The sequence below is a fragment of the Poecilia mexicana genome, unplaced genomic scaffold (assembly GCF_051168715.1).
Source record: "Poecilia mexicana isolate PSO_F unplaced genomic scaffold, ASM5116871v1 scaffold_18, whole genome shotgun sequence".
Lineage (NCBI taxonomy): Eukaryota > Metazoa > Chordata > Actinopteri > Cyprinodontiformes > Poeciliidae > Poecilia > Poecilia mexicana.
In genome coordinates this window covers 13,468,624-13,482,810 of record NW_028263387.1, presented here as the reverse complement: position 1 = coordinate 13,482,810, position 14,187 = coordinate 13,468,624, and the positions used below count along the sequence as shown (strand labels likewise).

General features: G+C 41.0%; 3 protein-coding genes across 3 annotated transcripts; 2 read left to right on the top strand and 1 right to left on the bottom strand.

The window, feature by feature from the left end:
• Positions 1 to 1,629: 1,629 nt before the first annotated feature.
• Positions 1,630 to 4,156, top strand: LOC148154071 (uncharacterized). Its single transcript, XM_088015521.1, has 5 exons — positions 1,630 to 2,112; positions 2,190 to 2,282; positions 2,368 to 2,561; positions 2,860 to 2,923; positions 3,937 to 4,156. The coding sequence occupies exons 1-5, from the start codon at positions 2,017 to 2,019 to the stop codon at positions 3,964 to 3,966; spliced, it is 477 nt and encodes a 158-aa protein (XP_087871647.1). The 5' UTR covers positions 1,630 to 2,016; the 3' UTR covers positions 3,967 to 4,156.
• A 40-nt stretch (positions 4,157 to 4,196) lies between these two features.
• On the bottom strand, positions 4,197 to 10,116 carry phf23b (PHD finger protein 23b). Its single transcript, XM_014989305.2, has 5 exons — positions 9,564 to 10,116; positions 8,357 to 8,388; positions 8,157 to 8,249; positions 6,240 to 6,852; positions 4,197 to 5,805 (listed from the first exon to the last, which is right to left on the bottom strand). Exons 1-5 carry the CDS (start codon positions 9,589 to 9,591, stop codon positions 5,612 to 5,614), a joined length of 960 nt encoding a protein of 319 aa, XP_014844791.1. The 5' UTR covers positions 9,592 to 10,116; the 3' UTR covers positions 4,197 to 5,611.
• Positions 10,117 to 10,380: 264 nt separating this feature from the next.
• Positions 10,381 to 13,444, top strand: elp5 (elongator acetyltransferase complex subunit 5). The gene is made up of 8 exons (XM_014989306.2): positions 10,381 to 10,702; positions 10,776 to 10,836; positions 11,888 to 11,968; positions 12,141 to 12,352; positions 12,441 to 12,616; positions 12,707 to 12,802; positions 12,884 to 12,984; positions 13,090 to 13,444. Exons 1-8 carry the CDS (start codon positions 10,648 to 10,650, stop codon positions 13,196 to 13,198), a joined length of 891 nt encoding a protein of 296 aa, XP_014844792.2. The 5' UTR covers positions 10,381 to 10,647; the 3' UTR covers positions 13,199 to 13,444.
• Positions 13,445 to 14,187: the final 743 nt, after the last annotated feature.

Genomic DNA, 14,187 nt, shown 5'->3' with positions numbered 1-14,187 from the left:
ACTGTTATACCGGATCGAATGGTCAAAACTGAATCAAATACATGAAACGAATGTTTCTCTGGCCTCTGAGCTGAAACCCAAACCTCAGGGCGATCTCTGAACCAGCATCTTCATGTTGCATCTCTCTGCGTCTCTGTGTTGTAATAAAACAAAACGCATGTCCCACACCCAACCTCAGGCTCCTAATGAGGCCTGTCGCTGATAGCGGAGGTAATCAGCGCAGCCGATCTGGCCTCTGCCCCATGCCGACATGCTGTCACGGTTTATTTATTCTCCCCTCATCCATCAGCGCTTGCTCTATCTTTGGAGGGTCTTGGTATCCTGAAATAGCAACAATTAGGACAGGGTGGGAAAAGAGGAAAAGTGAAAACGTGTCTCGGCGAGCGTACCCGGCGAGCCGACCCCCGGCCTCCGCCAATCTCTCCATCCAGGCTGGCTGCTCTGTCTCCCCTCTGTTTGGTTTTCTGGAGACACGGGCAGCAGGCCGGCGACAACCGAGTAGGAGAAGGAGGTGTGTGTGTGTGTGTGTGTGTGTGTGTGTGTGTGTGTGTGTGTGTGTGTGTGTGTGTGTGTGTGTGTGTGTGTGGTCTGCGTTGGGTGGTGATCTGCAGAGTCTACCAGATTACCACACACACTGACATCCTGGTGCTATCTTCGATCTCGCAGAGCTTTTGTTTGACTTCTTCTAATGCGGAATTAGTGCAGACAATAAAACCAAATAAATGAATAAAAAAACTCAGTGAGTGGCGACACAGGTTTACCAACTATAACACGCATTCATGCTTGTCTTCTTTAATCAGATTAATTTTCTGTAAAAATCTTGAGCACAAACTTGCACATCTGCTGCCCAGATTGACTCACCATCACTTTCAACCACTTTCCACCTGCCGATTATGCTGACTTCTGTCATAATATGAACATTTCAGTAATAAATATGATGCCTAAAACAAAAAAAGGGAACTGCAGAGATGTAGAAATGTTGCAGCTGTTCTGTTATTAATGCAGAAACTGACTAGAAGCACTGGTTAAAAACAGATAAAACCAATTATTTTAAAAAATCAATAGAGGGAAGAGGCCTTTGTTTTTGGCAGCCTTTAATTTAAGTACACTAAAAAAAAATATCTTACATTAAAAATAATTGCCAGTGACACAGTTGTTTGTATTTCAATATTTATAAAAATCAATGAAATTCAGCTTTTTATTTCCATTTATGATCAGAGTTTCCAGAAACCTCTAATTATTATTAATCCATGATTTTTCATAACCATTAGCAGCTGTTAGATGGCACTTATTTACCCACCAGATTTTTAGGTATAATGTTAGACTTTTCTGTCCTTCCAGAAAAAAGGGCTGTGTTTTCTGTAAACACAGCCTTTTTTCCTGTGTGTTATCCACAACGTATTCATGAAGAGTCCGCTACAATATACCGTGATGTGCTTCCGTCAGACAGTAAGTTTGAGCTTTTCAGCAACAAACATTCCAGGTGGGTTGAGGGTGTAACACCGAATGGACATGCGGTGAAGCAACATATCCCCACTGTATGTATGGGGGAGGACCTGTGATGCTGTGGCCAGTCAAGCTTATGGTCAAGCATCCTGACCGTAATAGAAAAAGAAACATCTTTGGGATGAGTTAGAGCGAAGATAAAGAGCTACGCCTTGGCAGGGGAGTTATATTAGAGGATAAAACCAGCTGAAACTGGCCTGAGGTCAACGCAGCTCCCCCAGGCGAACCCATGATGGAGAAAGTAACAACATCCTCAACAATGCGGCCTTATCGCGCCGCCATCTGTCCGCGCTGAGGGTGTGTAGTGTGCATGTATGTATGTGTGTCGAGGGCGGCATGTTGTCATCGTCCAAAAACCGACTGTAGAGACTTAAAAAAAAAAAAATCCTGAAAATACCGGCCAGTAAGGCGGCAGATTTAATTGGTTTGTCTGAACACACACACACACACACAAACAATGACCCTAAACAGCCCCATTATAGTCCCATAATATAAACCCACCCTGGGTCCATGCCTACAAATAGCCTCCACACTGGTCAGCAGCACAGACCCCGCAGAGCTGCAGCCCAGATCCTTGAGCGGAGAAACCTAAAGAGAATATTCAAGGTGAGCGTCTTCGTATTTATGGCTATTTATTACATTGATTCCTGTACTGATGGATGTGCGTGAATTCCTCCTCCCAGATGATCTGCTACAGATGTGTGCTGCCACTGCTTGCTCTCTACATGCTGTTAGAGCAAATATCTGCTGCCGTGATACCGAGAAAACCCAAAAGGGTGAGATTCCCCGCCTCACACGACCCGAACAGTACAGACCCAAACACCTGCAGGGATTTGGTGACGTCTTGGTTTCTGCTCTCAGGAGGTCGACTGGCCGGACCTCGAGGTCTTTCATCACCTGTCCGACGCCGTGGACACGGGGGACCTCTCTGTGGGCGACGCAGGGGATGAGCGGAGGGGTGCGGACGATCACTCAGAGACCCCCGTCGACCCAACGCTGACCGGTTCTGTGCAGAGCCAGAACCGGAACCAGAACCACAAAGCCAACGACAAGAGGTGAGGACGCAGGAAGCGCCTTTGGGTTCGGGTGGAACCCAGAGGCAGCTGTAAGATGTAGGAGATGGAGATCAGAATTTGAGTTTATTCTGTGCATGTTAAAAATAAGAAAGAAAATCAACTTCAGATATGCACACGACAACAAATAAAAAGCATAGAGGTTAAATGACATCCTGAAAAGTATTGCTTTTGTGGACTGACAGGATTAAGTTGAAGCTTACAACTCGATAAAGGAAAATAAACAACAGGCTGAATAATGTTTAGCTGAGCTGAATTTAATCTTTTTGGGGACTTTCAGGAGGAAAATCGCTCCTCTGGACGCCATTGGCCGCTTTCAGATACCCAGCTCTCGAAACCGAAAGGTAAGAAATCATGTCTTTATACAGAGTCGTATTGATGCATACAAAAGCTTTAAAATATATTTTTTAATGACGACCTGGTGACCCCGTAAGACCACGGCTTGTTTCTTACTGTCGTATCTGTGGGTGGAGGCGACATAAACGTGGCTCCTCATCCAGACTCGTCACTTTTCCAGCTAACTTCTAGATTATCGATCCAATTGTAGATATCGGCATGCTTAAGCGAGCGATTATTTTCTGATATATCATATCTTGAATGGCATGCTCGCTCGTCTTTGCCATTTTGAACAGTGGCAAAGAGAAGTCTGTGTCGCATCATATTTATTCCACAGGGAAATCATGGAGCACTAATTAAAAGTTCCTAGGAACTTCTAAAACATATTTCCAGCTCAATTTATTTTACAGATGTCTTACTTTGTTAGGGCAGTGATTGTTTTATTTTATTTTATTTTTGTCCCTGACTAAATAAACATACTCAAAGTAAAAATTTTATTTTTCTAAAGCTTTCTGTCCTATTTTTGCAATTTGCAAAATTTAAATTTCAGTATGTTGAAATATAAATAAGAAATATTGAGAAATTGAGGGTTTTTTTCTTTAAATATGGGACAGAAAATGTTCAAATAAAGCTTCAGTGGATTTGGGGAAAATATATTTAACCTCTATATTTTATGAAGACCTCATAGTTATAGCTCTTTAAAGAGGACTTTCATATTTGGACCCTGTTTTAAATCCCCAAACTGTTTCCTGTACTGCAAACATTTTTAGTTTCTTGGTAATTACTTGTTTATTCTGAGTTAAATTTGTTCCACTAGGAAATTCACTACATCACTTGATTTCAGTACATATAAACAGTAAATTGGTGTGGCAGTTTAAAAAAAAAAATTACACCAAGATTGTTATAATAGTAACAGCGGATAGATGAATTTTACCTTATTTAAAAGTTCCAGAGATTCTTCCACATAATAAGAAAATATATATTTAAAGTGTACCAATTGTTTTCTTTTTTCCCCCCTTAGGAAAAGAAATCTGTCTATGGGGAAAATTGAAACAGCTCTCCACCATATGATCCAGGATTTTCCTGCAGCTATATCTTTCGTATTTATTCAACTGTTTGCATTTAATTCATGACCAAACTAAGGTGGGATTTTCAAACATCTCCCTCTAGTGGCAGAGGACAAGCATGACCGTTCTGTTGTGTGCCTAAACTCATTTAAAAATAAAAATGGTCTTACAGTGTGTGTGTGTGGAGTTATTGGTACAGAAAGAAAGCACACGATTTATGATCCCAAAGGTTTTTTTTTCTTTTATTATTTGAGCTACAGTTAAAGAAAAACAGTATCAGACTGCAGAAAATATAGACTTTGCTTGGGTATTCTCTCTTTTCACTTTCACATATGTACAAGTTGTCGAAGAACAGGATATGTACACAGAACTGAAGTTGTACAGAGAGCGCAACTACTCCCGGAGACTTGCTAAGACTCTCCCAACCAACAACGAAATACAATGGGTAGAAAATAAACAACGCCACAACCTATGCAGCCTCAAACTTACACTTTTGTACACAACTTTGTTCTCTAGGCGAGACGATCTCTTGTCCTGCAGCGGGCACATCTCTGATCCCACTTGGCGGGGAAAGAAACAAAAAGCCAAGGAATAAAACAGTTATATGAAATAAAACATATTTTACAACCGTTCATAAACGAGCCCAGGCTCAACCTTGACAACACAAGGAGCCTTAACCAGGTGCTTTACAACAACAACAAACCCAAACTCTTATGAAGATGAGACGATTAAAAAAAAAAAAAAAAAAAAAAAAAAAAAAAAAAAAAACACTCAAAAAACAACCAAGTTGAACAGCTTTCCTCTGTGGATCTCATTCAAAAGCAAGTTGGCTACTGATGACTGATTAACGAGCCAAAGACATTCAACCACCTCTCAGTGAATGCAGTGGAAACATATCTGGGCTTTTACTTTTTTTTTTTCCCCCTTATCCCTCTCTCTCTCTCAACGCGACTGCTGGGAAGAAAAAACAAAAATATAGAAACATCTATATGCAGCATACCTACTGAGATGAGTTTGCCAATTTTTAATAAATTAATCAACTCTTTCGTGAGAGGAGTGAGAACTTTATACGCAGACGTTCAATGAGCGCCGCTGACAGAAATAAAGCGCCTCCGAAATTCAACTTTCAGAATACCTTTGGGGGGGTTGAGGGGAAGCTGCCCGTCGAGCACCCGTGACATAATTTAAGCTAATTAACCAGAGTGACAATTTCCTTTTGAGCTATACAATAAGTTACAATTTTAAGTCAATGCGAAATATCCGTCTAAATTGGATTGGTATTCCTTTAGATACAAATTTACAAGTTGGGAGAAAAAAAAAAAAAAGTCAAAAATATGCACAAAGCCAATTAGTGTGGGAATTAATAAAGCAACAAACAATTCTCTCAATAGCCACCAGTTCTTCACAGTCGCCAAAAAGAAATGGGGGGAAAAGAAAAAAAAAAAAAAAAAAAAAAACACGTCAAGGATAAATAGATATGTTTTGTTTTTTTTCCTTTTTTCTTTTGATTGTCAAAATAATTTGTGCAACTGCAGAGCCAGTTGCCTCCTGGGTGAGAATTTAGGCTGTTTTGGCTGTAGGCATCGGAGTTAAAGTGAGTTGTCGAGAGGACAGCGGAGAACGTCCTTCTTAGGTGTCCTTTTTGTGTCCCGACCGCCGCAAGTCTCTGCACTTCTGACAGTAAAAGATGTCGGGAACGTTGGACTTTTTGATCTTCGCACACGACAGGTGCACCCATATGCCGCACTGGTTGCACTCGATCATCGGCCGCCCGGCGAACGGCTTCCCGCAGTAACAGGTGATCAGGTCCCACGAGTCGTCGCCTGCGGCAGATTGAGAGATCGTAGTTAGCGGACGTCAAATGGTTTGGTGACCGATTCATCGTCAACTGGAGTATGCAGACTCATTAAAAAAAAAAAAAAAAAAAAAAAGGGGGAGTTTGGTGGACAACCATTAGTCAGAGCAGTAATTAAGCTGAAACTGGGCAAAAAATTTGCACATTTTACAGTTAAGACTTTTGCCAAAACTGGTACAGTTGTAGCTCAGATTTACTAACAGAAAGCTCTTATTGTATTTTAGCCAATAAAATCTTTACTTTCTTAATTAAAAACTAATTGGATTATTCATTTGCATCTAACACTGAATAAAAAAAAAAAAAAAAAGAAAAGGGTCTGAAAAACCTGCAGAACGTGACATTTTTTGATCAGATTTAATCCAGAGACGTGTCGACTCCTAAAACGATCGCTAGCTGTCGTACCTGACTCCACCATGATATCTTCGTCTGCGATCCATGTCTCGCCCTCGCTGGAGCTCATCTCCGCTTCCCTGATGGATTCGTCGGGCTTCCCCAGGCCGTGGATGCTGGAGGAGGAGCCGCCGTGCGACGCCAGCTCCTCCCTGGCGGCCCGCGTCTCGGCGTGCGAGTTCCGCGTCTCCGAGTCCGTCTCGCTCTGCGCGGCGGAGCTCTTCAGCTTCTTCGCTTTGGGCTGTTTGGAGGAGTTCTTGCTGCGCTTGATGCGGGCCCGCTTCTCGCCCTCGCTGCTGCCGCTGTCCGGCGCCGTCGTGGCCGAGCCCAGCGACAGCTTTTTCAGCTTCTTGTCCTTCTTGCGCTCGGCCTTGGCGCTGGCCTGGCTGTCGTACAGAGAGTCTTTGAGGCGCATCTTGTCCAGCAGGGTGCTGTCGGAGTGCATGCGCCGAATGTTTTTGCCCTTGTTCGCGCGCGCCTTGCGCACAAACGTGTGGATGGTGTGGATGTCGGAGCTCCCGTCCGGCCAGGCGTTGCCGATGGAGCTGCTGCCCCCGCCGCCCCCGTCCGCCGACAGCCCTGAGCTGTGTGCCGAGCTGGACGAAGTTGGAGACCAGGAGCTTTCCTGCAGATCAAACGTGAACAATAAGAATTTGTCTCTGTTTTCTTACAAACAAGGGGCAGTAATGCTACATTTGAAGGTTTTGGTTAAAAAAGACAAAAAAAGCATCCATTATAAGTGATGCTTCTTTCTAGGTCTCAACTTTTCTGCTTGTGAATCACAAGCGATTCTCATGTTCAAACACTGCAGCGTTGAAATTTTCCCCATTTCTAAATCCCATATTTCATCAAACTGTGAAAGGTGGAGATCATTTCCCAGGACCTTTAACTTCATTCTGGACATTTAAGCTGAAAAACATATCAAATTCTACAAATCTCAAAAAACACAATGAGAAAAGATGACTCTGGGTGAGTCAGTTTGACAAAGAGATGCTTTTCACCGCTTTCATTCATGGATTGGTCTAAAAACGACGAGATTTGGTAAAACGGGAGGTTCGGTGGTTAATCTGGAATCTAGTCCAGACAACGTAGTGCCATTTAAAACCCCTGGTTTAAGACGTTATCCTGACTAAAGGAAAGCGGCTCTTATTTTAAACAAATGTGCAGTAATCTGTGGGCCCTCTGTCAGGAGCTCAAAAATAGAAATCGGTTAAACAAATAGCAAAGTTCTGATAAGACAAGTCAAAAGGCAGGCACCATTCAAACAAACTGGAGGCAAAATTCCTGATCACAAATGTATATTTGGAGTAAAAGGAAAAATTCATAATTTTATATTTCCAAAAGAATCAAACCCAGACTTCAGCACTGAAAACATCTCAGCTGGTATTTAAACTCCGACCCTTCTGAGGACATGTTGGCAAACTACAGAACCTCGACTTAACAACAAGAGAGCGGCTTTTTAAGATGCTGCAAATGTAAAACCACCTTTCTGTCAAAAACACTGACAGCTTTGTCCGTCCCAGCAAACAAAACATTTTATTTGCATGTTACTCACTTCAGCGTCTAACGTCCCCTAAAACAGCTGTCAGTGCTTGAGGACCAGAATCCAGAGTGCTTAAGATGTTTCCCAGCAGTAACCCACCTGATTGTTATTAATGGGTCATTACCGGGGCCTCTGCCACACTTGATTCATTTATTTGAATCAGATTTGTCGAAGCAGGGACACGTCTTAATCATTAATCGTTTTGGGTCTTCTAGGAACAAATGCTGAAGCAAATACTATGGGACTACAACAGGAGAAGAGTTTTTGTGCATCTTTGTGTATCGTGCGTGTTGCAAACTGGTCAAATGAAACATAGCTAGTTAACATTTGTAGTAATGGTTTAATTAAAAAAAAAAAAAAGAAAAAAAAAAAAGAAAACAGCTCACCTCTTTTGGACTGGGGATGTAGCCTGCATAAGCCAGAACAAAGCTGCAGAACTTGTTGAAGTCCTCAACAGTCCTCTTTTTTCTTTCTGGGGGCTACAGAAAACAGTAAGGCTGCTGTTACAGGAAGTAAATCTCATCAGCGTCAAGCTTCAGTCTACAGCCAACTCCAAATGAATGACTATAACAATAAATGGACTCACCAAGGGCTCCGTTTTACACGTCAAAAGTGAATCTGTGGGAGACAAACAAATAAAACGTTTCTTTAAATTACAACCGAGCCTGCTCGTGTGAAATAAAATGACACTACATTGTTGCCTGAAGGAGCGCTGCAAGACGCTCCTTCAGGACTAATACTAGCATTAGCAGGCTAACCCGGGCCAATAACTTAATGGGGATTATTAACGACAAGCATGAAGGGCTTATTTAAAAGTCTGCTTCGATTAGTATCTTTAAACTCCCAGCAGCGTCGAGAGGTGGGAATAGTTGTGAAATAAAACCGAAGAAATCCAGCAGACGACAGCGCTAGCTAATAGTGTACACCCCCGAACAACCGCAACGGAGGTCAGCTATTCAGTATCTGCGAGCCGTTTTAAACCACTGTAATTCATATCAAAATGTTCATGTCAACTGTATTTATGTACGTGGATTTAATCAGCAGACAATTATTAATAGGTTTGCTGTGTGGAGCTGCTACTGGCATTTAAACTAAGGTTTAAAAAAATAGAGCTAAATGGCCAAACAGCTTGAAGATAAAGTATTAAACTCAGACAGTTGTGCTTCTCTAGTCAGACACATTCATTTCTTTTCATGTCGGTTTGACTCAGGCTGTGTATTGTGTTGGTCATCGGTCACTTCACGCTGGGTTCTCTTGAAATGGAAGTTGGAAGGAGAAGAAGCTTGTGTGCTAACTTGGGGCTAGCGAGGTGCTGCCAACGTTTAATCGGGCGTGTCTGGTTCATTGCCGTTTTTTAACTTCGAATCAGATTTTAAAATTACATTTTCTGGCAATATATTTCAATTAGTACTTTGGTTGAAAACGCATTTAAATATGCCCAGAGATCGAGTTATTGATTAGCTTGTATTTAGCTTTTAGCCTTAGCTGTATGATTCGGCGCGTTAGCTAACTAGCAAGACCCACATACCCGATTTTACTGTAAAATTACAGTAGCTACATTAAAACTATACATATTTCACAGCAGTTATATTTTTTCGGTACATTAACAACATTAAGTGGATTAGAAGGAGGCGAGTACAGCTATTAATACAGCCTACGCAACTAAAACGTAGCAGTAGCATTAGTCACAACTTACGAGGCTTAAAACCCGTAAAACAGCCGTTGACCGTTAAAACGTCGTTATACTGCAAATGTTGAAGCAATCATTCCTAAACGATCTTTATCATACATACCTTGGTGGTCAGACATTATGTCGAGCATTGTCGCCTAGCCGACGAGGCCACGATTCAAGGAGAAGCCGCCTCTCAGCTAGCCCGAGAGCAGCAGCCTTCCCCCGGCGTGGTTGCACCTTATCGCCCGGGTAACTTGGCACTGGAAAAAGAAGCCAAGGACACTAAGGACTAGGGAGAGAAACTCTTCTTGAAAAAAAATTATTGTCCACAATAGGATCAAACTTGTGGTTATCCCCTCGGTCAAGATCCGTAACAACGGCAGCCGTTAACCGAGCACAAACAAACCACTTTTTTTAAAAGTCAAAAAATAGTAATTCCTCTGTCGCCTAGTGTGGCGAGCTTTTAAGATCCGCGTATTTCGAGCTTGCATTTGCAAAACCCATCGCTAAACAGAAGAAGGAAGTGTATAATCCTCAAATTAGCACAAATGCTATATACAAATCCATGGTGAGAAGCTCTCGCATGAAGTTTGTCGATTCTTCTCTCGGGTTGTACAAACCCACTAGACTTTGGGCTTTATTCCGCGCGGCAGCAGCTTCTCTAGGAGGCAAAAAGGGGAGGGTGACGTTAGACAAGATCGCCCAGAAGAACACAGCGGGAGGGATTCCTCTTCTCTGATTGGTTTCTAAAATTACATAGCGTTCGCGGATAGGCTGGTAGGATGACAGCGGGCGGGATCGGTCCGCGGAGCTGATCCAATCTACCACCAATCCTCCTGAAGCGGCTACGAGCTAATTCCAATTATGAATGCTGGGTAACGTAGTCTTTGTGTAGCACTTACGCTGTCACTCGACTGTGACAATAAACTACATTACCCACGAACCCATGATCATGGGAAGCATGGGATATGATGTTTTACGATCGTGGGCAACCAAAACATGCTAACCAAGCAAACAAAAACAGCTTAACAACCTAGAAATAATAGCTTTTAGATAATTTAAATGTACACATGTATGATAAAGAGGTGCTATCCGTTTATCCGTTTAATTAATTCAATAGTCTTTCTCTATTTTCTGTAGCTTAAACATGTGCTAATGTAGAAGCATGCTAATTAGCCGTAGATACTTGTACACTGTAGTCAACCATGTTGTCTGAATTACTGCAAGGCATTGAGAGTGGAGGGTTTCTAATAATACGAGGTAAAAGTTTTTAATATAACACTCTAACAGTTTAAGTTGACCTAATGCATTGCTAAATATCTATCATCAACAGACTCCTGTAGTTACTCAGGGCGAGATCTTCTGAAGAGCTTCATCACTGCTGCCTTAAACAGGTACAATGCTGTGCTAATAAAAAACACAAATTTGAATTTAACACGGATTTCTTCATATTCTCTCAGGATCAGAATTATACAAACATCCACACTCGTGCTTGGTAAATCGTCCATTAGCATTTTGCAGATAAATTCCGCACTTGTTTTGTCACAATCAGCAAATTTCTGTAATTTCTGGTTAGATATCCAATAACATGTATTGGCTGAAATATTGGATATTTAAGCTGGTTGGTAAATAATGGATGGAGGCTGAGAGCATTTCAGATGTTTGATGTTAGGCTGCTTTATTGAGTTTTAGTCCAGTCTTTTGACATCATTGTCTTATTGTGTCTGCAAGTCAAAAATATTACTGTTAATATTAGCAAGAACTAATCAAGTACTGACTGAGAAAGAAGAAATCAACTTGATTTAAATTTGTGGCTGTCCACCTTGACAAAATACAAAAGATTCCTGTGTAAGGGCTTATGGTCAAGCAAAACAAATATATATTTTTAATAAGAATAAGAGGTTTGTGTGGGGGAATCAAGGTGAGACTTTCAAAACTAACAACACTGTACCACCTGTCAAGCATGCTGGTGGTAACATCAAAACTGGTTTAAGAATTTGTAAAAGCAACACGTAACTTATAAATGTAAATGAAGTTTAGTGTTTTTATAGGAACAGTAATAATTATGCCAAAAGCTTGTTGACGACAATAAATTTTTTTTTTTAAATTTTGTGAAAATTTCTATGTTCCATTCATCCAAACATTATTTAAGTCTATGTATATTTGAACCTGGCTGTAGAAATATTACCTTGGATAAATTGGAGAAAATCCGTCATAACCTCAAACTTGTGCATTAAAATCTTGTTTTTGAAAATCAATTAAATTCTTATGTTTTTTCCAGGGGGTACCCTAGAAAACCTCCAGCTGTCATTATGCCCACTGACAGGTGGAAATAGGCATTAGCTCCTCACGCAAGAACAAGCCAGTATAGATAATGGATGAATGTATATTCCTGCACTGAAAAATAACTATAAATCTCTTTCTAAATATACTTTCTGTTGCCAGGGAGGAAGTTATACATGTCCTGTGTTTTGATGTGAGTGAAGAAGAGCTGAAGGATGGATTGAAACCATCAGACACTCAGAGGTAATTGAAACCAACATAAATCAAATAGATTAGGAAAATGTTGTGTTGGTTTTTCACATAAAGCACATAAAGTTTTGTAGTTGCAGAATGACAAACTACACAGACCTTCAAGGTTTGTAAAAACTTTTTCAAAGCGCACCGATAAAACCAAAAAAAATATTTTTATTTTCAGGTTACATATTCACAATGCCTATTCAGATCCCCTCGGGTGGACTGGTCACCCAAATTTCACGGCTCAACAGTTCAGTTTGGAGGACCTCACAAACTTGGTCAAACAAACATCACATCCAAAGCCAGCCGTGCTCGTCATCGACTCTCTGTCTTGGATATTGAGACATAAGACTCCGCCTGCTGTCTGCCAGACACTTCAGCAGCTAAGAAAAGGTGAATCAAACAACTTGTTTCTGCAATTTGGAGCTTTACGTTGATGGAGAACTTTTTCCACTGATGTATTATTTTCTGTTTTCATTAGGGGGAGCTGTGAGAGCTGTTATTGGCCTGCTCCACACAGATATGCATCAGAGGGGCACTGTGGGAAGCGTCTGCCACTTGGCAACTTCTCTCATCTCCGTGGCACCTGGAGTGAAGGGAAAAGAAGCGGTGGCAAGAGTAACAAAGCGCTCCAAGTCAGGGAAAATTATGCAAGATGTAAGAAGAAGCATTTATATGTAGGCTACTTTGTTCGGCTAGTATTCCGCTATGAGTTACTGACAGCTTTCATTTGACCTCCCCCCCCAGGAGGAGATATTCTGCATCGCAGAGGATTTCACAGTGACCATTCTGAGCAAGGCCAGCCATGCTGAACATAAAACCAATAGCACAGAGGAAGAGCAGGTGCAGTTTAACACATCCTGAACAGAGCTGGGACTCATGAAATGACAGGTGCTGAAACTGATCGTCCTTGTGTGTCAACAGGCGGACCCAACAGCTAACTTGACCTTCAACCTTCGACTGTCCGATTCAGAGTTGGAGGCCAAGCAGAAACTCACACTGCCTTTCGTCTTCAGCAAAGAGAAGTCAGAATCTCTTCAATGATGTCATATGTCCTTACATTTAAAAGGGTTTTAAAACTGTACACACATATTGTAAGTTGTAAAATTGTCTTTCTTCTAATGTTGCAGGAAAACGGCTCTGCTCCATCCAGGTCCAGGTTCTGGGCGGATTCTGTACGAGCCCGATGCCAATGACGACTATGACCAGGAGGACCCCGATGATGATCTTGATGTCTAGGGTTAAGGCATGATGAACGCTGTTCATAAGATATTTGCATTATCTCCTCTACGCAGCCGAAATAGTGCAGTTATTGACATCGTTTCCTTCCTGTCGTCTTATCGAGTTTAAAGATGCTACACCACACAACTTAAATTTTCTACATCTATTCAATCTTTATGAAATGTAAAAGTATTTCTTAATTTTAAACTTTATTTTTTGTTATGTTTAGTTTTTCAGATCAATAAACAACTGATTCAAACTTTCTTTTTTATCTAAGTTGTTGATGTTATTAGGAAAGATGTACGTTATGAGTTAGTGTGGTGGCTTCTGTTTACCCCCTCTGATAGCAGTATCTAAATTAAAAAGAGTGTTATGGGGGAATACCGTCAAAGTTATTGAAAGAACTAATGATTATATATGTAACTCATATAAGTTTTCCTACAACCCAGCACCTCTCAGATGTTGCATCGCTGTCAGTGTCATTAGTTGTTTTCATTTTTTTTCAGGAGTAATTCAAATTCAGAAATTCTTTGGAATCCAAAAGAATGTTAAATACTTTTGCATGCATCCATATGTATTCAGAATCCTGAGTCAGTGCCTCTAAGAAACATTTACATTTAGGGTATGTCTGTACCAGCTTTAACAGTTGCAGACTGAAATCTCTATTTTTTACAAACAGTTTAAGCTCAGTCAGACTGAATGGTAAACCTTTGTGGACATCAATTTTCAAGGCTTCTCAAATATTCTCAATTGTTTTTAAGACTTGGCTTCCACTAGGCCACTTCAACCCATGAATACACTTTGATCTTAACAACTGTATCATAGCTCACTGTATCAATCAATCAATCAATCAATCAATCAATCAATCAAATTTTATTTGTATAGCACATTTCAGCAGCAAGGCATTTCAAGGTGCTTTACATACTTAAAGAAAAAAATAAGAACAGCATGTGACATTGAATAAACAGTAAGAAAGAGAGATTTTGAATTTTTTTTTTAAATGGATA